This window comes from Harpia harpyja, chromosome 16 (assembly GCF_026419915.1).
Source record: "Harpia harpyja isolate bHarHar1 chromosome 16, bHarHar1 primary haplotype, whole genome shotgun sequence".
Taxonomy (NCBI): Eukaryota; Metazoa; Chordata; class Aves; order Accipitriformes; family Accipitridae; genus Harpia; species Harpia harpyja.
This window is the reverse complement of record NC_068955.1, coordinates 6,704,480-6,729,556: the sequence shown is the minus strand read 5'-3', so window position 1 is coordinate 6,729,556 and position 25,077 is coordinate 6,704,480. Positions and strand designations below refer to the sequence as shown.

Sequence of the window (25,077 nt, the reverse complement as noted above, 5' to 3'; positions counted from 1 at the left end):
GTAGCGGGCTCGGGGGGAGCGGGGCTTGGGGGGGGGGGAAGGCGGAGAAGGGGGGCGATGCCCCTTTCTGAGCCCAGCCCGCCTCTGTGCTAACCTGGCAGGATGCGGGAGACGGCAGGGCTGCTGTGAAGAAAGTACTGGGGCTGGCCGGAGGCTGGAGAGCGGGACATGTTGCTGGTGCCCCCCTGATGCTCCCCGGGTGGCGGCTCTGCTGGCGAAGGGGAGGCTGGTGAGGAGCTGGAGGACGGCGACGCGAGGCCACGGTGGGGGAAATCCGAGGCTCCGGCTGGGAAACCATGGGGAGATGCAATGGGAGATGTACGCTGGTCGGATTCTGCTGCCTGCAGCTGGTAAGGCGAGGGGCCGTCCGCGCTCATCAGCATGCCGGGTTGTGCTTTGTGCGAAATGTTGGCTGTCACCGCTACCCACTCTGTCTCGGCGGTGACCTTGCTTGGGGATGCTTCACTGCCACCCAAAAAAAAAAAAAAAAAAAAGAAAAAGAAAAAATAATAATCCAGGAGGACCGAATGCCACCCTCGTCCCCTACCTCAATCCAGCGCTGGCTGGAGTTGAGGCTGGGGAGATGGATGCCAACCAGTTCCCTGTGCTGTCAGCGCCTGGGGATGCGTCTCCAGCAGGTGTGAGCTTTGTTCCCAACTGCAGCCTCTTCCCTCCGAGTTTGCTCCCACTGGTGGTCTCCCATCCTGGTGACTCCAAGGATGTTTCTTGGGGTGCTGGTCCCCTGAGTCGGGGCAAGAGGGAAACTTGGAGCCGCTGCCAGCACTTTGTAAACTCTCCTGCTTTCAAGCGGGACCCGTCTGCCCGCGGCCGGGGGACGCTGGGATGTTGCGGGCAGAGAGAAGGGAGAGGTTTAATTTTAATAGGATTGTCGGTCTTCGTAATAATTAGTTGCCACGCTTGCCGCCGCCTCTGAATCAATCTTCATCAGGCTGCTGACAGAGGAGCAGGCGAAGGGAGCGCGTGGGGTATTCGGGCGCTTTTCAGCTAAAACCAGTGCCGATGAGGTTGCGATTAATTATCCCGGCTGGGTGGTTCGTTAACGGAGAATCAGCATCTTCAAACTTGTCCCTACGGCCATGCCGGGGCTCATTGCGGCGAGGAAAATGAGGGGGGGATTGCCGAAACGCGTGGCGGTCAGCCCGTGGTGTCCCCGGGGATCGGGGGGGTGATGGGGTGGATGGAGGCAGCGATGGAAACGGGCTCCGGATCTGCTCTGGAGATGATGGTGGCATCCTGCTGACAGGCACTTTCTTCCCGGCGTTGCTCTTGTTCATTCTCCATCCTTCGGAAGGCAGCGAGTGGGGAGGGGTCCCTACCCTTGGATAGAGGGGGGGGACCAGGCTTCCCTGGGGGGGATGCGAGAAGCTTCGAAGCCAGTCCTGGACCCCGGGGAGTGGAGCCACGGTGGGCTTATCCCTGGGCTGAAGTCCCACTGTTCCCAGCAGGAATGGCCTCTCGTGTCCCCAGCTGTCCGCCCGGTTCGGTCTGTAAAGTCTTGCTTTGCGTTTCGCTCACCTTCCCCCTTATTCAGAATAAATCCGACGGGTGTTTTTTGGGTGTGCGGGAGTTTCCTGGCCTTCGGTCACTTTTTTTTTACCACTCAGCTCCCAAACAGGTTTGTTGGCATTTATTCCCTGAGATATCCCAGATCCAAGAGATTTTAATCTATTTATTTTAGGGGAAGAACTGAATCGGCGCGAGCTCCCGGGCTGGGAGAGCAGCTCCTGCTCACACCCGGAGAAACTTTGCGCTGCAGATTGAGGTCAGGCTTTCCTCTCCACCCCTCACCCTGTGTGTCCTGGTGCTGCTGGCATCCCCAAAGGCTTGGCTCCAAAATTGGTCCCTTCCCGGTGGCCTTTCCACCCCGGGCTCACCCCGTACTCCAGCTTATCCCCTCCCAGCCTACGGGATGCTCTCCCAAGCTCCTTCCCAGCTCCAGAGGCAGCAGCGTGCATCCCGCCAGCCGTGGGGAGATGTCCCCCACCACCAGCACCCCATCCCACAGCGGTGGCACCCACACCGCCCCATGGGGAAAAGGTGCCACTGGGTGCCCTGCCTGGGGTGGGGGGGGTCTGGGTGCCCACCCACAGCCCTGGCCTCAGCCAAGCCCAGGGCAGTGGAGGTGGCGGGTGCCATCAGGGTGTCCCCTCGGGTGATCGAGGCCAATATTCATCCCCGAGGTGGCATGGCCGGGGTGCGTGGACCAGGCGGTGCTGAGGTTTGGGAGGGGACGATGGGGAGCAGGGATGACGCCTGACCCCAGCTCTGCTCCTCTGCTCTGCTTCAACTGCTCTGTGCCACCCCCAACATGGGGATGGCACCGCGGGGAACGTGTCCCCTCCGTCCAGGTAGCCCTGATGCCCATTCTGGGTCCTCTGTACTATGGGGGCGGGGGGTGACAGCCGTGCTCCCAGTGCCCCCAGCCGCTGGGGCTGGGGTTGGACTGGTGTGTGCTGGGACTGCCCGGGAAGCCGTACCCCATTGCTGCAGGGTCAGCTTGTGCCAACAGCGAGGCTACCCAGTGAGCATGCTGGCTTCCTAAACCTCACCAGCTAGCCTGTGCCTCAGTTTCCCTTAAACAAAGCAGCGTGGGTGAGATGCAGCCTGCCCTGGGGTGATGGATCATCTCCGGCTGGTCCTCACTGCCAGGCCACCTACCCGCAGGCACCTTCCTGTGGCTCCCCGGGTGCCGCTGTAACCCTGCGGGCACCTTCTCACGTCCCCGTTGGTTTCCCCGATATTTGCAATGTGGTCACTGGGGGATGAGCCCCTGGTCCCTTGTCCCCCGTAGACATGGGGGATGCTCGTGGTGGCTGCAGGGTGCCAGGGTGCTGCTGGCACCCACTGGGTACAAGGTCCACATGCACGGCCCCCCATGCTGGGGTGGGATAAGGCAGGTCTGGAGAGGCAACACGCCCTGCCCAGTGCGGGCAGAGCCCTGCCTGCTCCACCCCACGCAGCCCAGACCTCACGGCAGTAGTTGCACCTGAACCAGTTTGGGAAACTGGTTTTCAGGCCATGGCATGGTGGGGAGCCCGGGCAGCCCTTTTGGAGCATCCAAATATCCTACATGCTCCTTCTCCACCGCTCGGCGAGGTGATGCTGCAAGCGCTGGGTGTCTCCATTCCCAGGGGACAAGCAGCACCTGCCAGATTTTGCTTCCATTTATGTTTTTTTCTCTGGAAAAACCCCAGGGATCCACTTGTCAGGTACCCACCAGCTCTGCCCCACCTTGAGAGGGGCTGCCGGGAGATATTTATGCTGAGGAGGTGGGATGAAATCAAAATTCTCAGGTTTTTGCTGGTCCTCCCCATTATCTGGGAGACTGAATAACTGGCTGGGGGTTTGTGGTGGCTTAGTAAACCTTCCTTGGGGATGCCCATTGTTGTTGGGAGGACCTATCTTTTCTTTATGCGAAGGCAAGAGCCACTGAGGTGGTTGGGTGGAAAATGAACCCGGAGGTGATGCTGCCCTGCTTGCCACTGCCAGCACGGGCACAGGGGTGTGAGAGCCACAAGCCGTGACTCTTGTTAACTCTGAAGCCTAGTGGTGTCAGCTGCAGATTGGGACAGCTGCACTGCTGCGGGGGGGGCGGTGTACCCAACCTCAGAGGCAGTGATACGGGATATCGGGATGTGGACTGCTGGAAGCTGAGGTCTGGCTGGATCCGGCCAGCTGCTGTCACACGCCCCTTGGCCATCCCATTCTGTACCCTGGGGCTCAGGCGCTGGCGCAGGGCAGGCTTGCTTGAGCGGGCTCCTTCTCTATCCCAAAGTGGTGACTCCATTGCCTCACCCTGCAGCATGGGGCTCACTGGGGGGTAGGATACAGGTCCAGCCCCAGAGCTGGGTGGGGACAGGAGATGCTCAGCACTCGCACTTCTGCCTGGCAGAGCTCGGCATCGCTCTGAACCAGGGTTTCATTTCCTTCTTTGTTTCTCTCCTTCTCCTTTAATTGGCTGGAAAAGCAAAGCTCGGTTGGCACCTCCCGCCCCACTGAGCCTGCCGGAGCCTGCCAGGCTGGCATCGTGCAGTGCCATGCCATGCCATGCCATGCTGTACCACGCTGCGTCGGCACTGGCATCCTTCCTCCTGCAGCCTCCTGGGGTCGGGGTGCAGGGAGACGGGCCGTGGGTCCATCCCATCCTGCCTGCCCGAGCTGTGGGGTTCACACCAAGAGCCTCCGGGATGCAACCTCCCATCACCGAGCCTGGAGAAGGAGCTAACGGGGTTGGCTTAACGAAGGATGGGCAAAGGGAGAGGATGGTCCCATCCCCTGCATCCCTCAACCACCCACCAGCCCTGTGTGATGTCCCCTTCCCCAGCAGGACCACGCTGCACCCGCAGGGTGGTCCATGGCCCTGCTGTCCCCTGCCAGCCCCATCACCCCTCCTGCCCTCATTTGCCCATTTTTGGCCACCAACCCTCTGGCTCCGGCACCTGCAAGAGTCAGCCACCTCTGACATCTGCCAGCATCTTTTGTCCTCGCACGGTTCCCATCGTGCCCGATCCCCGGCACGAGGACAGCGGGGCCAGAGCTGCCCCCGGCCACCTTCCCACCGCCAGGGAAGGGGGAAAGGAGCCCAGGCTGAACTCTGGATGGGGTTTTTCAATTACACAATTAAATGCACAATTAGGTATAATTACCAGTGCTCAGAAGGTGCGACTGTTCATAATAGGCATGTAATCTACTGCAGTCACTGTTTGTACTGCTCGGCTCCGCTCCCTAATGATTATGGAAAGCTTTCACATTTGCATGGTTGCCATGGAAATGGGGGGGCTGACGGAGACATCAGGGATGGCGAGCCCCTCGTTTCCCTGCACCCCATCTCCGCGGGATGGGACACGATGGGTGCGGCGATGCCTCCGCGCCTGGGGATGCTGTGGGGTGGTGGGTGCTGGCGGGGAGGAATGGGGATGCTCTGGGGATGGGCAGCGTCGAGGATCCAGAGACAGCCCCAAGGTGGGAACTGCATGTGTTAGAGGCATGAAAAACCCCAAGCCACCTTGTCACCTCCCCAGGTGACCACCCCAAGAGCCACAGGAGGGACCACGGGTGCGGGTGGCTGTGGAGAAGCATGCCAGCCTGGCGAGACCTCCGCATGGATGTGCATCCTCCAGCGCATCCGCATTATTCACAGGCAGAGTTTTGCTTGACAGGCCGCTATAAAGGTTTATTGGTGCGCGTTTGGGAAGGCAGAGCGTTACAGCTTGCAATTAAAACCGCGATTAAAGTGCAGTACGTCTAAATTTGCAGGACCAGCTAATGTGCACCCAAGAGTATTAACGAGACTGGTTGAAGAACTCTCTAAATCATTCATGCCGGTTTGTAACAGAGCTGGGAGCGATGGGGACTGGAAAATAAATGTCTCGGAGGGCTGGGTTGTAGAGAAAGTAAAGAGGATGAGCCAGAAAACAGCCTGGCCCAACACCGAAGCCGTGAGAGCATGGGAAGGAAAGGTTGATGCACGATGTGATCAGCAAAGCCTAAAAGCCAGTGGCCTAATTGATGTCTGGGAAAATGAATCTCGTCCAGCCAAACTTGATCTTGTTTCTTATTGAGCTCACAAGTTTGGCTGCTGAAAGGGACTGAGCTGCCATAATAGTGTTTAGATGCCGATAAGCAATTTGATTTAATCCCAGGTGGCTTTCTGTTAGGAAAAAAATTAGCGCTATAAAAAATCAATGATGCTCGTTTCAGTAATAGAAAGAAAGAAGAGAAGGAATAAAATCATCACAGGAGAAAACGTGTGGACCAATGGGAGGATGATGAGCGTCGCCTGGCGCAGGGCGAGTCAGAGACAGGCGCCCCGGTACCGCATCCCTGCCAGCCCGTGGGGCAGCTGGGTCTCCCATCCCAAAATATGTCACCAAGACATCGGGAGGGGATCGGGAAGAGAGATCTGAGGTTGGAAGATGTGGCAAAGCAGCCTCTTGAGAAGCTCAGTCTCTGTGGCTGGTCTGAGGGAAGATGGGGAGGTGGAAGAGATTCCCAGTACCAACAGTCCTTAACGCAGGAGAAATAAGGCAAAGAGAGTGGGTTGGGGGGAGAAAAGCGGCTTTTTAGCCCCGAAGGTGATTAACCGCAGCAAGAAATTACCTCTGGGTGTGACGGCTTTTCCCCGCTGCCTTTGGCCAGTGCTTGCCCCGGGCTTGATGCTGGCCGTTGACTCCATGCATCCGCGGGGGATGCAGGGGACCGCAGGGACGTCCCCGCGCCAGTGACAAGTGGACATGCTTGGGAGGTGCCGAGTGCCCTGGGTTGTGTATTGGCAGTGAACCGGTTGGTTTTGCTGCGGGAACTCGCTGCTCGTGGATCGATGAACATCTCAGCGAAGCTCCTTGCGGCTTTATTTGTTTGCAGACTTGAAGCCCCGAGGGATGCTCTCCCCCAGCCCGATGGCTCCCACCACTTTGTCCCCCTGCAATGGAGCTGTCGGCTCCTCTCCCCCCGGTTTCTCTGGAGAGAAAGCACAGGGAGGACCTCGAGGGGCTGAATAACTGAGCAGGGAGAAGGATTTGGGGTTCAAACAGTTCAAAACTCATTGTGGAGAAATTAATTTCCTGATGGGAAACCCACATCCCTTGCTGGGACTTGGACCCAGCGCTAAGCCCGTGGCACTGCCAGTGCTGCACTGATCCTGCTTCACCCACAAATGTCGATACAGCGCTGGTTACGGCTGTTGGGAGGATGCTGGGTGCAGGCACTGGGGTACCGGCATCCTCCCAGCCTTGCGCTGATGCTCTGGGGCTGGAAAAGGGCTTTGTAACCTGGCAGCCATTGCGCATCACCCCGGGGAGCGGGGTCCTGCCAGCATCGCCTCCCTCCACGGGGCTGGGGACCCCTTGGGATGCTGCACCCATCGCTGGGTACCGAGGCTTGGGTATATACTTATGGAAAGGGGAGAAAATGGCCAGGAGCACACGGCAGGGATGAAAGACCCACAAAACCCTAACGTTCCCATCAAGTCTGGCTGCACGTCTTAACAGCTCCTCCAGCGACGGCCGGCAAGATGCAGGTTATTATGTATTGATCGCTGCGGCACCTGGCCAAGCCGAGCTGTAGGCGGGCGGCTTCAGACCCCTCTCATCCCGGCGGTCCAGGCTGTATCCCCATCCCTCATCCTCCTGGGATGCCCCAGGATGTCCTTGTCCCCATTGCAGCATGGAGCTGGGAGCAGTTTTTGGCTGGAAGTGATGGAGCATTGGGGTTTGAGTGGGGAGAAAATACTCTGCCTGAATCCCAGGGGGATGCTCAGAAGGGCAGAGCAGCTCAGGGTGGGCCCCTTGGCATCTTTTTTTTTCTTCCCCTCATTCGAAAGCAGCTCTTTATTTCAATTTTCAAAATATGTATGTAACGGCCTGGAAAACTGGAAAGGCAAAGTTGGCAGAGAGCAGCCCCCATCATATTTAAACAGGACATTAAACCCCGAGTGGTTTATTAATAAGGTTAATAACAGCTCCCATGTGCTTGGCTGGGAAATTTCACCCGTCTTTGGTTTTCACTCTGCGGCAGAAGGAGATTTGGGGGAGAAAAAACCAATTGCCCAAGTGCTGCTTTGCCTGCACCCACATGGGAGCGGCGGGGCAGGATGCGGCCACGCCGCAGCCATCCCTCCCACCCTGCCCCAACGGGGGTCCTACGCTGGCACATTTTGCCTTATTTTCCAGTGATTTTTGCAGCCAGTTGCCCCTGCACTGGGGCGGGAGGTACCGCAGGGACCCGTGTTGGGGTGATGTTTCCCCCTTCCCCATCAGGGATCGGCTGCTGGGAGCCTGCAGGCAGTTGGGGGGCTCGGCATGGGTTTTGGTGGGCTTGGCACATCCTGGTGATGCTGGGGGGTTTAGGAAGTAGGAGCTTCGAGGGAGGGATGCAGGATGTCACGGGGTGGGTTTCGAGGGGTATGTTTGGGCTGCTCTGATGCCCAAAAGCATACACAAGTACTTAGGGGGGCTGTAGGGTGGACCCCATTGGAGGGGGGACCCTACGCAGAAATGCTGGGGGCAGTTTCTGCCCCTGTCACTCCTGTCCCCACGTGGTCCCACACGGCCTTCATCGCTTCGTGGCTTGAGGCAACACATGAATCAAGAAAATCCTCCCGACGGTGTTTTGTGATCCCTGGAGGGGAACGCGGGGTGGGCTGGGGAAGAAGGGTGTCCCGCCAGCCCCTCGGGGACCTGAGGAGGTCCCCCAGGAGCACCCATGGCAGCTTGGTCCTGTGTTGGCCAGGGGCCACCTGCTGCCACCCCTCCAGGGGACTGTGGCTGCATAAGGGGGTGCAGGATCAGGCCCGGACTCCTCCCTAGTCAAACATCTCATCCCTGTAGTCCTCAGACAGGGATCAAGCTGTGGGAGCACAGAGCTTTCCGGGGCTAATCCCCCCCTAAAATCCTTCCTACCACCCTCAGCCCTCCCTTTGCGATCAGGGATCGGCTGCTGGGAGCCCTCAGGGAATCGGGGGGGCTCGGCATGGGTGTTGGGAGGCTTGGCACATCCCGGTGATGCTGGGGAGGCCTTAGGAAGCAGGAGCTTCGAGGGAGGGATGCAGGAGGGCACGGGCTGGGTTTGGAGGGGAACATCCCAGAGCTGCTCAGATGCCCAAAAGCGTGCGAGAAAACATAAGTATCTGGGGGGCTGCGGTGAATCCGGCTGCATCCCCCCGGGGCCGGCGGGACCCCCGAGCTGAGCTGGGGGCTGTTTGCAGCCCATGACAGGGACAGTTTAGGAATCACTCAAACAGGGGACTTCCCATGCAGCCCTTCATCACACGTGCATGTGGAAGTTGGTCACTGCGCATGAGTGGTGCCGTGTCCTGGCTCTGAGCCAGCAACAGGGACCTGTCCCCTTGGGGGGGACACTGGGGGAGGCGGCACTGCAGCGTGGTGCAGCCCCTGGCACTGAGCATCCCGTGGGCACCCCGTGGGGCTGGCGGTGACAATGGCACTGCAAAGCCACCGGCGCAGGCTCCCGGCCTGGCTGTGTCCCGGCACACTCGTCATCCTCACTGCCCAGACTGGGACATCTCAGCATGGACGTGGCCACCGTGCCTGGCCCGTGGACGCAGCTGCACTGTCACACACAGGGGACACAACCAGAGGCAAGGCAGGGAGCAAACTGAGGGCTGGCCTGCTGCTTGGCTCTCAGGCTAATTAACTTGATTAGGGTTAATTAGCACTCTGCGTCACTCTGGTCTCTTCTGATAACTGGATCGATAGTGCAGCCCTTTCCCACCACAGGTGCGCAGGGCAGAGCCTGTGTCCTGGGGACAGCGGGAGTGTGGCACCAGGGAGCCGGAGAGGAGCTGGTGCAGAGCGGCTCTGCTTCCCTTCGTCTCTTGATGGGGAAGGAAAATGTAAAGACCTTTGGTGGAAGGCATTTGGGAAGCCCAAGGGCTGAGGGTGGTGTGGCTCTGCCTCGGAGACTGTCCCGGTGTGGGGCTCGGGGGTTGCAGGGAGCTGTGGGCATGTCACTGGAGTGGTGCATCTCTGCCTGGCACTTTGTCCCCTGGGCACGCTCATGCCATCCCGCAGGGACACCCAGGTACAAAGTCCCAACTAGGAAATGTCCCAGGGAAGAGGAGGGTGCTCGGTGTGAGAGTGGAGGATGCTCCAGTTGGAGGGGAGGATGCTTGAGGTGAGCATGGAGGATACTTGGGGTGGGAGCAGAGGATGCTCCGGGTGAGCATGGAGGATGCTCGGAGTGGGAGTGGAGGATGCTCAGGCAGCACAGCGAGGGATGCTGAGGCTAACAGGACCCCACGGGAAAACCTGTCGGCTCTCTACTTCTGTGCAGTAATGGCTCAGATTAATGGTGGTCCTCAGCTATTGCCTGGAAACGTCAAGCTGAGAGTCCTTGTCCCATCCCCCTCGGGGCTCTCTCCCCCCCCCACACATCTTCCCCCTCCTCCTCCACTCCACGGAATGACCAGGAGCTGCGGGAGGCCCGGCAGTGTGGCTGTGCCGGCCGTGGCCGTGGGGTTCAGCCGGGGTCCCCGCTGCCTTGAGCCGTGTCCCCCAGCCCTGGGAAGGGACCTGGCACCCACCCTGTGGCTTTGCACAAACCCTTTGCAGGCTCCAATTTGTATTTTCTCTTTTTTTTTCCCCTGTTTTGGCTCAGGAACCAGCCCCGTCCCCCTTACCCACCCCGGGGCCATGGTGTCCCCATCTGTGCCGCCAGGACCCTCCCTGCTCCTGTCCTCTCCTGTCCCCTCCTCTGCCACCAATTCCAGCCCATCACCGGCCGGTTGCCAATTCCCCTCGGCAGCTGCTGGGACTCTCAGGCGAAACTGTCCTTCCTGGCCCCTTTTTGTAGCATCTGGCGTAGTTTTTCCTCGGCTCGGGGAGTGGGGCGACACAGCAGTCCTGTGACTGGCACCGGCGTGGCACAGGGTTGGCATTGTGTCCCCGCGGCGGTGTTGGGGACCGCTGGCACGGGGGCTGGTGGGGTGGTCAGAGTGCAGCGAGGTTTAGGGGGGCCTGGGGGTGTCTTGTTTGCTCCCCAGGGCTGGAGATGGTACTGGGGGCTTGCTGGAGGGTAGCATCAGTGGTGGCATCCCCCTGGCATGGCAGCATGGCCATTGGGAGCCCTGTGGCTATGGGTACCACAGCCAGGCTTTGGTGGGGACGACGCTGTGGGGCGGGGAGCTTGCATGGAGCTCGCAGGGAGTGGGGCCAGTCCCCAAGGGCTGGGTGTCCCCGTGCCCAGCCTGGCCATGCCTCCATCCCCTTTGGCTCCCAGCTCTGCCACTGCAGCGCTGGACATGGTCATGTCCCCTCACCCTTTGCTCCTGGGGGACACCCAGGATATCACCCCCCTTTCCCCTGGGAGGGACGTGGGGCAGAGCCCAGAAGGACGGGGAAGCATGAGCAGGATCAGTGCCGAGACCTGTTTTATTCCCTCTTGGGAATTCGCGTCATATCTCTGACTCGGTGGCTCTGAACAAGGATTTCGATTGGCAGCAGCAGGCTGGTATTGTTATGACCCGCTCGATAAACACCAATTGATTATTAAAGTCTTTATTTATGTATTTTTTAACCTTCCTCCCCCCCGAAGCTCAACAGTTGTGTAGGTAATGGCGAGCGGAGGCTGGTGTGAGCTGGGGTAGGTCCCCACAGTCCCTTCCAGCGTGGCGGGGAGCACATCCCTGTCCCATACCTGGGGCCACCAACCTTCCTCGGGCTGCATCTCACCAGATTTTAAGGCAGCCCCTCCCAAGGCTGCTGCCCATTAAGCCTAGCCTGGATTTGGCCCTGGGCTGCAGGGCTGAGCTCAGGACCGGTGATGGGCAGGGTGCTGGCAGTGCCTGCGCTTGGTGCTGAGGACGGCTGGTTCAGGAAACGCAGGTGAGCGATGCTGCGGTAAATTTGGGGTGTCTACCTGGGGCTCCGGTGGGTGTCAGGGGCCGTATTTAGGGACACCCTCACCCATTTGGGGCCAGTTTATGTCCCATTGGGTGCAGGTCCTCCCCATCACTCCATGAGCACTCCCACTCCACTGTCCAGGAGATGGGTGCTGCCCCCAACTTTAGCACCCACAGGGAGCTGCTGCCCCAAACCATTCCCCCTTTTGGGTGCACCCGCAGGAGAGATGAGGATTTCCATCTCAAAATTTGGAGGGAAGCCCCAGCCCAGCAGCACCCATGGCCTGGTCACAGGATTGATGCTCCCACCACCTCCTGGGGTCCCCACATGGGTGCCCCCGTAGGAAATGGGGCTCCAGGGCTTTCCCTGTGTCCCCCTGCTCCATCTTCTCCTCTGCCGGGGGGGATGCTGACCCCACTAATGACCCCGACCCCGCTAATGACACCGCCTCCCACCTCCCAGAAGCCCCAGGCCTTCATTATTTTTAATCAAGCCCTCCCCAAAGAAGGAGCTGCGTGGCGGCTGGGTCGGGGCGGGGGTCCCACGGGGAGGCGGCACTTGCCAGACAAAGCAAACCCAGCCTGAACAAAGGGGCTTGAATTATACATGGGGCAGGGGCTCACTGTCCGCCTGGCAATTATCAGCGCCCTCGTTAGTGGGGTCGATGGCGGGGTTGGTGTCCGCCACCCAGCAGAGGAGAAGATGGAGCAGGGGGACATGGGGAGAGCCCTGGAGCCCCATTTCCTATGGGGGCACCCATGTGGGGACCCCAGGAGGTGGTGGGAGCATCAGTCCTGTGTCCAGGCCATGGGTGCTGCCGGGCTCATTTTTCCCCCAAAATTTTGGGATGGAAATCCTCGTCCCTCCTGCGGGTGCACCCAAAAGGGGGAATGGTTTGGGGCAGCAGCACCCTGTGGGTGCCGAATTTGGGGGCAGCACCCATTTCCCAGCCAGCAAAGCCATCCCATGTGGTTATGGGGGGAGAAATGGGGTTTTAGGGGAAATCCCAGTTTCCCCAATGTGCAGCTGGCCTCGATGCCAGGGGGATGGGCTCACAGCCCTGTTGGATGCAGGGGACTGATGACTGTGCCAGTCCCACTGCAGGGTTTGGGATGCTTGGGGTGGCATCATCTTCCCCGTTCAGCCATGGTGTTGTCACCCATCACGATGTCCCAGTGTCATGTCTTGTCATTAAAGGATGCGGCCGAGTGGAGCGGGAAGGCTCCAGGGCGGGTGCTGGGAGGGATCCGGCCCTGGGAGCTCACCATCCACCACCATGCAACAAAGGGGTTTGTAAAACACAACCCAAAAAACCCCCTCCTGAACGCGGTGGGTATAAAAAGACGACGAACCAATTAATAAAAGCAATTTTTATGGATGTTTAAGAAGTCTCTAATGAGCTCCCATCCGCGGCAGCCGCTAATCGCTACGTTTAATAATGCGCTGGTGGTCACAGCACGCTCTGCTAAGGCGCATTATTAAATCCTCTCCACGATGAATGGGAAAGGTATCGGCGGGTTTAACAGCACTGGCTCTTTCACTGAATGAATTGTTCAAAATATTCAGGTTTCTGATTTCATTAGGACAGTGCATCCCTTTGGATGCCTCTCCAGCTCCGATACTCGGGTTTGCAATTGTCCTGGGATGCTGGTGGATGGGGTGATGGCAGCAGTCAGATGCTCTGGTCCTGTGGGATCACAGCCCTGGCAGGACCGTGGTCCCATTGCTGGAGCAGTGGGGCTCCACTCCCAGCACCAGTCATGGTGACAGTGATGGTGATGGGGGGAATTTAAGGAAAATGCCGGGTGGGATTGTTATTAAATCCATCAATAGACAATGAGCAGCACTAATGATGTCCTGTGCAGACCTTTGCTCCTTAAAGCACCCCAAAAAGCATCGCAGGTGCTTGGGGAAACAGCCAAGTCCCTTCCGTGCCACTCGCTGTCAGCCCCAGCTGCTTCAAAAGCGTGGGTGCTTTTATATTCAGCCCATGGTAAGATTTATCCTTGCATCGCCAGCACTGATGGGTGCCTCAGGCATCTTCTCCTTGCAGGATGCTGGGGTGAGGGACACATCCAGCCAGGAGGAGACCCCCAAACCCTCCAGGAGCCCAGGGCCATTATTCAATGTAGAAATCAGAATAAATCTCCAATTCTTCAAGAAACTGGCCCACAGGGGTTTCGCTCAGCCGGGGATGAGTGCAGGCATGACAACCCTGCCTGCAGCGGACAGCGATGCCCCTCACCAGGTGTGGTGGCTGCCTGTGGGCTGGGGGATCACCCCAGGGAGAGGGACACCTGCAGTGTTTATCATATAAATCCCTTTTGTGCTGGCAGCTACCTCCTCACAGGCTGGTGGCAGCTGAATCTCTTAAACCTGTGTCTCAGGGTGGTTTTATCCTGTATTTTAAGGTTAAAAAATTGAGTAAGTGCTGGAAGAAACACCCACATTTGCAGGGTGTGGTGGGTGCACCCGGTCACCCCTGGGTACCACCTCCGGATGCCCCCTTCATCCCTCCAGGATGCAGGAGCATCCCCTCCTCCTCCAAAACAGCTCTACCCTCCCATAAAAATAAATATTTTGGGAGCCGCGTACAGTTTCGCCTCCCCACCGGCTGCCGCCGGCTGCTCCTTTCGCGGCGGCATCGCTCGGAGGGATTATTTTTGCTCCCTGGCTCATTAACGGGGTTGTTACCAGGCAGATTTCCTCACCCGATTTTCTCCTTCCCAGCCTGCGGGTCGTGGGAGGAGGGACTGCTGGTTTCCATAGCAATGTGCTTGGCTTTAATCAGTATTTCTTTCCTGGGAGAATTGATTACGAAAGGTGTCACTAAATAAGTCAGTAAATTGGATTTTTTATATATATATATATATATATATATATATATTTCTACCCTCTATCGGATTATATTAACGGCGTCTTTGAGGCGCCGTTTGAGATCCGGGGGAAATTACCTCTTGCTTCTCGCAGATGTTGGGCTTAAAGAACTTAACTGGGAGAATTAGCATCGAAATTGCCTGTGGCTTAATCCTTGTCCAAACGGGCTTGGCCACTGTGGGCTGATGGGGACCTCTCAGCCAGGATCCATCCTGTCCCACCCTGGCACAGCATCTGGTGGGTTTTTGCAAATTTTTGGAGACCAGCTTGTTCCACTCCTCCTCTTTCCAATGGCCCAAAGCTGCTTTTCCTGGAGCAGCTGGCTCCTGCTCACTCCCCACCCTTGTCCAGCCCCAGCGTTTGTCTGTGCCTTACCTGCAGACTTTGTTATTTAGGGGGTCAGGCTCCCTGTATCTCTCCTGGTTCTCCATCTTGTTTGCCATACCTGTGCACACCCCAAATTTAAGCCCAAGATCCCCCGGAACTAAGCCCAAGATCCCCCAAATTTAAGCCCCAAATCCCCCAAATTTAAGCCCAAGATCCCCCAAATTTAAGCCCAAGGTCCCCCAAATTTAAGCCCAAAATGCCCCAGATCTAAGCCCCGGCTCCCGCCCAGGCTGGTGCAGGGCAGGATCAGTCCTCCCCTACGGTGTGTTGATGGCTCCATCATTATTGAGCACCTGCAAGGCTCTTCCTCGCCCCGTTGACCACGGGACAAGGGGTTAGGTGAGCAGTGGGGTCCCTGCGGGCAGTGGGGGATGTCCCCTTCGTCACTGCATCCCACCGGCAAACTGGCACTGGAAGAGATGCCGGCCAGTCTGGGTGCCGGTGATGCTCTGCCAGGGTCAGGGATGTGGCTCCGCTCGGCATCTTCAGACTCGCAGGGAGAAATCCCCCTGCTCTGAGCAATTCCCCATTTGCTCAGGGATTTTTTTAGGCTTTTTTGCTCCATTTTAATTAATTCTCAGCCTCTCAGTGGCCATGCTGCTAATGTGCTTTCTGCTGCGAGTCTCCGGCGTGATGACAAGCTGTGGCTCATTGTGGCTAATTGAGGCGCTTGATTAATCCCAATTTTTTTTATCCAAAAGGCTGTTTGTTGAAGCCGGCTTTTGCAGGGGGTGGTTGCCGATGGTTCAGAGACAGCAAGGGCCTCCGAGGCTGAGCCAGGGATCAGGGATCTGTGTCGGACTAGGGCAGGGGGTTTATTTGCTCTGGGGTGGGGTGGGATGGGATGGGATGGGGTGGGATGCATGGGATGGGGTAGGGTGGGATGGGATGGATGGTGAATTGGATGGGATGGACTTGTTGAATGGAATGCATAGGATGCATAGGAAAAATGGGATGGGATGGGAGGGGACTGATGTATAGGATGGATGGGATGCATAGGAGGGATGGCATGGGGTGGGATGGATGGATGGGATAGCAGGCTCCCCCATTCACGCTCCATCCCAGACACACAGCTGGGTTATTCGGGCACGGCATGGGGCTGTACAGCCCCTTCACTTCCCCCTCTGCTTCCAGATGGATTTGCTTCAACCCGAAGCCTAACTTCTCTTTGTGGCTGCCTGAGGCAGCGTGGCCGGGCTCTGCCCCTGGGTCCCATCACTCCCCGGCGCCCGTTCCCCCTGCAGCCCTGTGCCACTGGCCGTTGCCCATGTCTCTTCTCTTGATTTCTCCTTGTGGCTTAACTTAGGCTAAAAGTTGTAATTCAGCAAGATTCTGTCCAAATCCTGTCTCTCCGTGCCAACCCAGCAGTCCCAGCCCTGCTCCTGCACGTTTGGAGCAGCTCTCAACCGGGTGTCCTCAAGGCACAGCCTTTCTCCAGCTTTTGGTCTGAGCTTTTGGTCTTCTTCACCACCCCTCTGTGCCTCAGTTTCCCCATTAGACCTGCTCTGATGGAGCTGGTCACCCTGACCAAGAAAGCAAATGCCCCCAGTGCGGTGCTGAGCAGGGCCGGGCAGGACTTACACCATTTTCCAGGTAAACTGAGGCACAGCACAGCAGTGCACAGCACCTGGGCGGTGCAGGATCAGCCCTTCCCCAGCCATCACCGGTGACCTTGGTGCTTCAGCCCTGCAGGTGTGAAAGCACCTCAACCTCACGGGAATGAATGGCTGGGTCCCGCTGGGGTTGCAGCCCCATGCCTCAGTTTCCCCTCCATGGCAAGGACCTCCTCGGGCACCTCTGCTGTCCCCGGTGCACATTTCCCCCTCAGGGACACGGCTGGCACCCCATTACCCCATCCCATGAATGCCACCCCCCCATGTCCTCCCCACCAAGGGGACCCCAGGGTCCTGGGTTGTTTCAAGGTCATTTGCAAGGCCAGGCTGGGTGGATGCAGAGCAAAACAAGCTCGGGGTTAACGGGATCATCCCGGCTCCCTTCTGCGGGGACCATTAAATGGGTTTGCAGCTCCTGAGCAATTCCCAAGGGGGTGGAGCAATTCCCGAAGGGATGGAGCAATTCCCTGCAGGAATAAAGCCTGTCGTGTGGGAGGGCATCGCTCTGGAGCCAACCTCTGATGGGCCAGCGGGGAATTGAGCTGCTTCGATTTCCTCGGCTTTCCCCAGGCATGGAAAAGTTTCCTTGCTGGGAGGCAAGAGAAAGAAAAAAGTCTCATCTCAGCATTTATAGGATGGTGCAAATAATAGATGTAATCTTGTGTTAAAGTTAAGTAGATGCAATATTGTACTAACGTTAAATAGATGTAATACTGTATTAGAGTTAAACCAGCCTGCTCATGGGGAAATTTGAGATTTGTGATGTCTGAAAAAATCCTACCAAAACTCCTCCAGGGGTAATGACCTGCTGCGGGTCCTCGCTGGGGACATCGGAGCTGGCAAGAGCCAAATCCACCCGAACCCCACAGTTTTGGGAGCCAATGGCCCCAGCAGTGGCTCGGGGCTTTGTTCTAGCGGGTGTAAATCAGGAGGACCCCAGGATGGTGATGGAGCATCTCTCTCTGTGTGGGAACACCCACTGCCCTGGGTTTCGGCATTCCCGGCATCTCAGAGCACTGCAAAGGTTTGGGGGTGTCTCCCTGTGCTGTGCCTCAGTTTCCCTTCACTATGATGGAGCCAAACAGGAGGCTGGGTTTAATCCGCCTTGTGCAAAGGGCACTTTGCAACGCTTGGGCTACATTTAGGGGATTTTTTATTATCACTATTATTATTATAGCCATTAGCCACCTTGAGGCTGCATTTCCCAGCCCTCCTTTTACGGAACCCCCCAGGGATGGATGGAGCCAGGACCATGAATCCGGGGTGCCAGGGCTGGGAGGACACCCAGCCATATGGGTGCTGGGGTCTCCTGGGGGTCCTGGGGATGAGTGCAATGGGTGACCTCGCACCTAGGGGTGCAGCCCGCCCCGGGGCCATATCCAGCCCGTGGAGCAGGTTGCCGGCAGCAGGCTCCTGGGGCGCAGCGTCTAGACAAGCGCATCCAGCTGGGGTTGCCGCCACGTTCCCATGGCAACGCTGCCGGATGCGGCGAAAATGAAATAACCGGGAATAGAGGGAAAAAAAATAGGTGAGAGAAAGAAAAGCCCATCAGATGGGTGGTGGGTGCTGGGTGTGTGCTGGGGAGCCGTGGCGAGGGCCCCCATGCACCCCAAGTCTCTGCCTGTACCCCCAGCACCTGCAGCCACATCCCAGAGATCTGGGATGTTTGAGCCACATGCCAGGAACTCCTACATCCAGCGATGCCGGCGTTGGGGGGGCAGAAAGCGGCTGTGCAGAGGCCAGGAGTCCCCCAAAATCCACTGGCATCAACAAGGGGTTGCAACAGCTGGGGAAGGACCCAATATGTGCCTCTTTCACCCCGCTTTTTGCTCCTGCCATGTTTTACAATGGGGCTGCTTGGTCCCAGAGCATCTTGTTGGCCAAGGGCTGCATCCTGCTCATCACCACCCAATACTGGAGAGCAATCAAGGCTCCGGCGCCTTTAATTTCTTTTCCTCTGCGATTTCACAAAGGCTTTTGCAAGTTGGAAGTAGGTCAAGAACTTGTTTCCAAGTCATTAAATGAAGTCCCTGGGTTCACAGCAGTGTTTGCACCTTCTTAATAGTCAATTCGCTTGCTTGCCATTCATTTAAATCGCAGCCAATTTCCCTAAGTGGAGAGGGGCGGCTCGCAGGGACCGTACAATGAAAACGCCTCCGATGGCTCCTCAGGCTCCCCAGGAGCAGGCGAAGGTGCTGGAAGAGTGAAAATCAGCAAAATGCCTTAAACTGCCTCAAAAAGAGAGGTTGGGGGGGGGTGAGGCTGCAAGGGGGTGCTTGGGTGTTGCAGGGGCTCAGGGTGGGGATGCAGGACCCCGTAGCATCCTTTGGGGCTGGGAGCTGGGCTTTGCTTTCCCTCCTGGGGATGGGGGGCAGGATCTGGCTGGCCCCCGGGAAACCTGTGCGCTTCGTCAGCCCCAGTGATGCTCCATCTGCTGCGGGGACACCCAGCCCTGGGGACTGAGGGAGACGTCCCTTACGGGGACTGACAGCATCGGGTATCCCACTAGCAGGCCAGATCCTGCCCCACAGCTCTGTCTGGGGGGTGTTTTTTTCCCTAACCCCCAACGTTATTTTGGCCAAACTGCTTAGAAACGAGGCATTTCTGCCCCAAACAACCAGGACGGACTGAGCAGCGGGGGGAGCGATGCTCTCACAGCATCTTTGGACGCAGCACAGAGGGGAATTTGAGGCAGAATAAAACCCCCAAATCTCTTCAAAATGCAGCGAAATGAAAAGTTAAATCCCCGGCGAGCCCAAGGCATATGGTGTTCGGGAGGAAATCACCCGGCTGAAGGATAATAACCCATCGGGGGGTAATGAAGCCCCGCTCCACTCCTGCCACGCCGCAGCACGGAGGGGAGAGCGGAGGGTTTATTTCAGCCCAACGCACAGATGCTGCTGCTGAGATCAAGGGCAGCAGGCAGCCGGGAGAAGCATCCTGCCTGCGCTGCCTGCTCCGGCCTCGCCGACACTGAAAAAAAATGCAGCTGGATTGTCAGGGTTTTTCAGTCTTTAGGGAGAGTATTTTCAGGGGGGGAACATCCTTTTTTTTTCTGGGATGGAACCTCTTCCCATCTATTTTTACCCCTTTCTGGGAAAAATGAAGGGGGGAATATCCCCTTCCGCTGCCCACATGGCTTGGTGAGGACCCTCAGAATGGCGACGGGCAGGTTTGCTCCTGCCTGCGAATGTCAGAGCCACATCCCTGGGGAGCCAGCAGCAGAAAAGCTGCGGTTTTGCCGGTGGGGAAAAAAGTCCCCTAATTTTCCCCAACCTCTACCCCAGGGGGAGCTTCTGGCTCCTGGTGCATCAAGCCTCCCAAAACCTGGAGCAAGACCCCGTGCGCTCGGGGATGCTGGGTGTGCCACTTCGGTGCTGGAGCATGGTTGAGAATCCTCTCCCTGCTGCAGGGTGTTCTGTGGGGGGATTCACCCCTCTGCTCCCTCCCTCCCCACGGCCGGGTCCCCTGGGGGCTCCTGGGGTCCTGTATCCCAGCTGGCAGTGGGTGCTGCGCAAGGATGCTTCCCGCTCTGCTGAAAATCAGGCTGTTGGGGACCGGCACAGGATGCCACTCATGATGGGCACACGGGTGATGCCCACGCACCCTGTCCCATAGCGAGTGGGGCCGGTGGGACACTGGGGAGGGGGCGGTGAGGGCAGGGCTGGGGGTGGTGGGGAGCACCCCGATTCAGCCAGCCCCGCTCTGAGGGTGGGGGGGTGCAATGTGCAGGCAGACTGCGTGCAGGCAGGCTGTGCGTGCAGGCAGGCCGTGTGTGCGGGCAGACCCATGTGTGCAGGCAGACTGTGTGCAGGCAGACTGTGCAGGCAGGCTGTGCGCGCAGGCAGATCGTGTGTGCAGGCAGGCTGTGCAGGCAGACCACGTGTGCAGGCAGGCTGTGCATGCGGGCAGACCATGCGTGCAGGCAGATCGTGTGTGCAGGCAGATTGTGTGTGTAGGCAGATCGTGCGTGCAGGCAGACCATGCGTGCAGGCAGATCATGTGTGCAGGCAGATCGTGCGTGCAGGCAGATCGTGCGTGCGGGCAGGCCGTGGATGCCCACGTGCTGCCTCCTCCTGCCACCAGCTCCGTTGCCCTCCGCAGCCCACGCAGCCCACGGGCTCCGGTCGGCGGCTGCTCCCCAACCTCAGCTGGTGCTTCCGATGCTGCTGGATCTCCCGGGCTCAGCCTGGATCCGTGAATCCTGACCCCGGCTCACCCTAAGGGAACCAGCTCCCTCTCCAGGCTGGGGCATCTCGCACCTGGCATGCCCGAGCGCACGGGGTCTTGCCCCAGATTTTGGGGGGTTTCACCACGCAGCTCCCCCTGGCCAGCCGCAGGGGTGGAGGCTGGGGAAAAGGGTATTTTTAGGGAATTTCCCCCCACACTATCTCCTCCACTGAAACCGCAACTTTTCTGCTGCTGGCTCGCTGGGATGTGGCTGTGACATTTGCAGGCAGGAGCAAACCTGCCTGTCACCCTTCTGAGGGTTTTAATAAAGCCACACGAGCAGGGAAAGGGGATATTGCCCCCCTGATTTTTCTCAGAAAGGGGAAAAAAATAAATGGGAAGGATTTCCATCCCAGAAAAAAGAGATGTTCGCCTCCCAGAAAGTGTTTTGCCCAGGTAGTGAAAATGTGCAAACCCCTTGTTCTGCCCCAAAACGGCCCAGCTGAAGCGGCAGCAAGCGGGGGGAGCCCAGGATGGGGAAGGGCACGTGGTGGCCTGGCCGGGGCCGTCCCCACGGGCAGAGGGATGGGGTGACCAGTGCCACCCTGTGTGATTTAATGGGGCTGGACCCCTGTGTCACTGTGCCTCCCTTCCATGTCACCGCTGCCCCATGTGCTCCGGACGACTGGGTTCCTCCTTGGGGACATCGGGGACAGGGGGCTTTTATTTAAAAGCAATTAAATACATAATCATGTACCCGGAAAAATCGCTGCATGGGCATGGGGAGTGGCACAGCTTGAGATGCAGCTGGGGGATGGGGGGGGGTCACTGCCCCATGTCCCCAGGCATGACTCCCTGCCCGCTGCACCCTGGGGTGATGGTGCACCCCGGGGTGATGCTTGGGGGCTTAGGGCTGGGCAAGAGCACAGCAAGCAGCAGGGATGTTCCCAAAGCATCGCCCAGCACCCAAACGTGGGGCTCTGCAGCTATGGGGGTCTCACGGAGAGACGAGAGGAACCGGCTCCACACAGATGCGAGCAAGCGAGCAGGATGGAGGGACTGTCCCCCTCTCCAGCTCCCCCGGGACATGAGCCCCCCCCCCAGCATCAGAACAAGCTCCCATCTCTCTCCACCCATTAATTATTGAGGCTTTAGGGATGCAATAATATATTTATGCATCTGTGTCAGCAAACGTGTCATCCCCATTGCAGCCGAGGCGAGAGGATGGCGCGCAGGGAGTGGGGCAGTGCTGCCTCCCCCACGGAGCCTGGGGGGACCGGGGGCCGCAGCCAGGCCAGCGTCCTAGCCCCAGGCACTGGTGACATGAGCGTCACCTCCCCTGGGCACTGCGGGGGAAGGACATGGGTAAATTGTTCCTGTGATTGCCAGGACCGCCAAGCTCCTGGACATGTGTGCCTCAGGGTCATTTGTGTCCATAGGTGGCCATGTCCTCATGTCCCTTTGGTTTTGGTGGTAATGAAGTGGGTTTTGGAGAAGTCTCTAAGAGCCATCAGATGTGACAGCTATGATGGGAGGATCTGCTGCCAAATCCTGCTTCTATAAATTCCAAGCAGGGTCATGGGCTGATGGGGGGCCATGGTGGCTCCAGCCTGTCCCTGGTGGGCATAGTGGGACGAGGGATGGCCCCGAACCATGCTGTGGACGCGGTGTCCATCTTGTTGGGCAGTGGAAGGACTTGGTCCCCTGGTGTTGGCTGGATGGCTGTGTCCAAAGAGTCGCAGTCAATGGCTCAATGTCCAAGTGGAGATGGGTAACAAGTCGTGTCCCTCAAGGGTCTGTACTGGGACCAGTACTATTTAATATCTTCATCAGTGACATAGACAGTCGGATGGAGTGCACCCTCAGCAAGTCTGCAGATGACACCAAGCTGAGTGGGGCAGTTGATGCACTGGAGGGATCGATGCCATCCAGAGGGTCCTGGACAGGCTGGAGGAGTGGGCTGAAGTTCAACCAGGTCAAGTGCAAGGTCCTGCACATGGGACAGGGCAATCCCCAGTACCAGTACAGACTGGGGGGTGAATGGGATTGAGAACAGCCCTGCCAAGAAGGACTTGGGGGTACTGGTGATGAAAAGCTGGACATGACCCAGCAATGTGTGCTCACAGCCCAGAAAGCCAACTGCATCCTGGGCTGCACCAAAAGCAGAGTGACCAGCACGTTGAGGGAGGTGATTCTCCCTCTCTCTTCTGCTCTCGTGAGAACCCCACCTGCAGTTCTGTGTTCAGATCTGGGGCCCCCAACATAAGAAGGACATGGACCTGTTGGAGTGAGTCCAGAGGAGGGCCATGAAGATGATCAGAGGGCTGGAACACCTCTGCTATGGAGAAAGGCTGAGAGAGTTGTGGTTGTTCAGCCTGGAGAAGAAAAGGCTCCAGGGAGACCTTGTGGCCTTTCAATATATAAAGGGGGCTTACAAGAAAAATAGAGAGAGACTTTTTACCAGGGCCTGTAGTGACAAGACAAGGGGCAACTGTTTCAAACTGAAAGAGGGTAGGGTTAGAGTGGACATAGGGAAGAAACATTGTATGGTGAGGTTGGTGAGACACTGGAACAAGTTGCCCAGAGAGGTTGTGGCTGCCCCATCCCTGGAAGTGTTCAAGGCCAGGTTGGATGGGGCTTTGAGCGACCTGGTCTAGTGGAAGGTGTCCCTGCCCATGGCAGGGGGTTGGACTAGATGTTCTTCAAAAGTCCCTCCAACTGAACCCATCCTGTGATTCTCTGATTCCAAGAGAGCAAAAAGGACAGCTGCTGGGCAAGAAGATTTCTGTTTTAATACTGCAGCAGGTCGGAGGGTGCTGGGTCAGGGATGCTCTTCCCAGGGCCCAATGCTGCCCAGCTGGGTTGCAGGAGGGATTTCCAACCTCAAAATATCAAATCTGGTGGGGATGGGACATGGGGAAAGGCGCTCACCAGTGTCTGTGCACAGCTGGAGTGGGATTCATCTCTCCCATCCTTGTCATGGGGGTTAAAAAGGACTAGGAAACCCCACCGAGTAACAGGATGGGTCCGAGGAAGGTGAAGGTGCCATAACCAAGGGGTGATGTGGGGACAGGTCAGCTCCTTCCCACTTGAATTTGGTGCCAGCACCCTTGAAAAATCCCATTTTCCTCCAGTTCTGCCTCACTGGTTCTGCCTGCCCAGAGCCCCCAGGCTGAGCCCTGGCAGCTCCCTGTCCCCAGGGGGGTGCGCACGTGTCCCCTCCTGCCACGGTCCTTCCCAGGGACTGCCATGCACTGATGGAGCCCTATCCCCGCGTCTCGCCCACTTCGATTTCTTGATTAAAATAAAATCATTGCAGGCAACGCGTTTCAATTAGCAGCACTCTGGTGCGCGTCTGCCCCCGACTAATTGATGTGATTTGCTGCAAAGGGAACTTTTGGGGCCGATCGATAAACTAGAGTGTTTAATTAAGAGGGAGCCCTAAAACTCATTGCATTGATCGGCTGCAGGTTTATCTTAATTAGTAGCAGGATGGTGTGTGGTTCCTGGTCCCACACCCCCAGGAGCATCACAGCTTTGATGGCGGAGCAGCAGTAAGAGCTGAAAGGGGAGAGCAGGGTATTAATGAGGGTGGGTTGTTAATGGGGCTGCTATTAGCATGGGAAATACCCCTTACAGGAGGAGGACAGCCTGGGGAGGATGCTCTGAGCTCCACAAGTCACCTAGGTTTGTGGGGGTTGGATGCTGCCTGTCCCCAGGTTGCTTGGAGGTTTCTTGTGGAGCGCACTGAGAGCTTGCAGTCCTTTGCTGTGCTTGCAGCCTTGCAGCCAGGCTTGCTCACTGCTCTTGCTTCAATTAGGGCCACCGTTGATGAACAGCTAGGGGTGGCTGCATGAGAAGCCGGCTCTCTTGAAGTTTGCTGCCGGGGGACATCTCACCCCCAAAGGATCAGGGGAGGATGCTCCAGGTGCTGGACCAGCCTGGGGTCTGCAGCGAGCTAGCCATGAGAAGGGCTTAGAGCAAGCCAGGAGCATCGGTCTGAGCTGAAGACAGTGCTCACTCAGCCCCACAGTGACCCGTGCGAGGATTGCCAAATCTGTGCCCCCCACTTCCCCCGGAGCATGGTCGTGCCTCAGTTTCCCCACTCATGAAACTGGGCGTAAGGCTGCTGAGCTGCCCTTGAGATGCCCTTGGTGCTTTGCAGGCAGCGAAAGCCAGGGGAGCTGCAGCCGCAGACTCACCGCGTTTTGTGCTGTGTCTCTGTATTTTCCCTAACTTTAAGCAGGATCTGACGAGGCTAAAAAGCCAAGATTTGCTTTTCAGGTGGAGGGAATATGCTTAAATAACAGCACACACAAAGCAGCATTTTACCTGCCAGGTGGCTCTGACAACATTTTTCGGTGCAGTTAGCAGCTCTTGCTTGTCCGCGGGGAGACTGTGTTGTTTGCCACTAATTTTGCCTCTCCTTGGAATGAAGAAGGATTTGATTCAACCAGGCTCTTCCCAACTCCTTCTCCTTCAGCCTGTCCTGGCTTGATGGGCTGGAATTAAGGAGCCATGCGGGTGAAAGCGCATCGCTCCGGCTCCATGGGATGCTCTCAGAGGCTCTTCCCAGCTCCATCCCTCGGCTCGGAGACTCACCAGTACCCAAAACTCACAGCCTTCGCATCTAGTTCCTGCTAAGCAGC

The 25,077-nt window shown here is 57.7% G+C and overlaps 1 protein-coding gene across 3 annotated transcripts in view; it reads left to right on the top strand.

Annotated features, from left to right (window-relative positions):
* The first annotated feature begins 241 nt into the window (after positions 1-241).
* NKAIN1 (sodium/potassium transporting ATPase interacting 1) overlaps positions 242-25,077 on the top strand; it is a 39,507-nt gene continuing 14,671 nt past the window's right edge. For 2 of the 3 annotated variants that reach the window (XR_008238782.1, XM_052811595.1), the window contains exon 1: positions 242-350. Coding sequence is in view for 1 of the 3 variants with exons in the window: in XM_052811595.1 (XP_052667555.1) it covers positions 297-350 (54 nt within the window). In the remaining 2 variants the exon portion in view is untranslated. Of the gene's footprint in view, positions 351-1,699; positions 1,784-25,077 lie in introns of all 3 variants that reach the window. The other variant, XR_008238783.1, reaches the window with a different exon arrangement.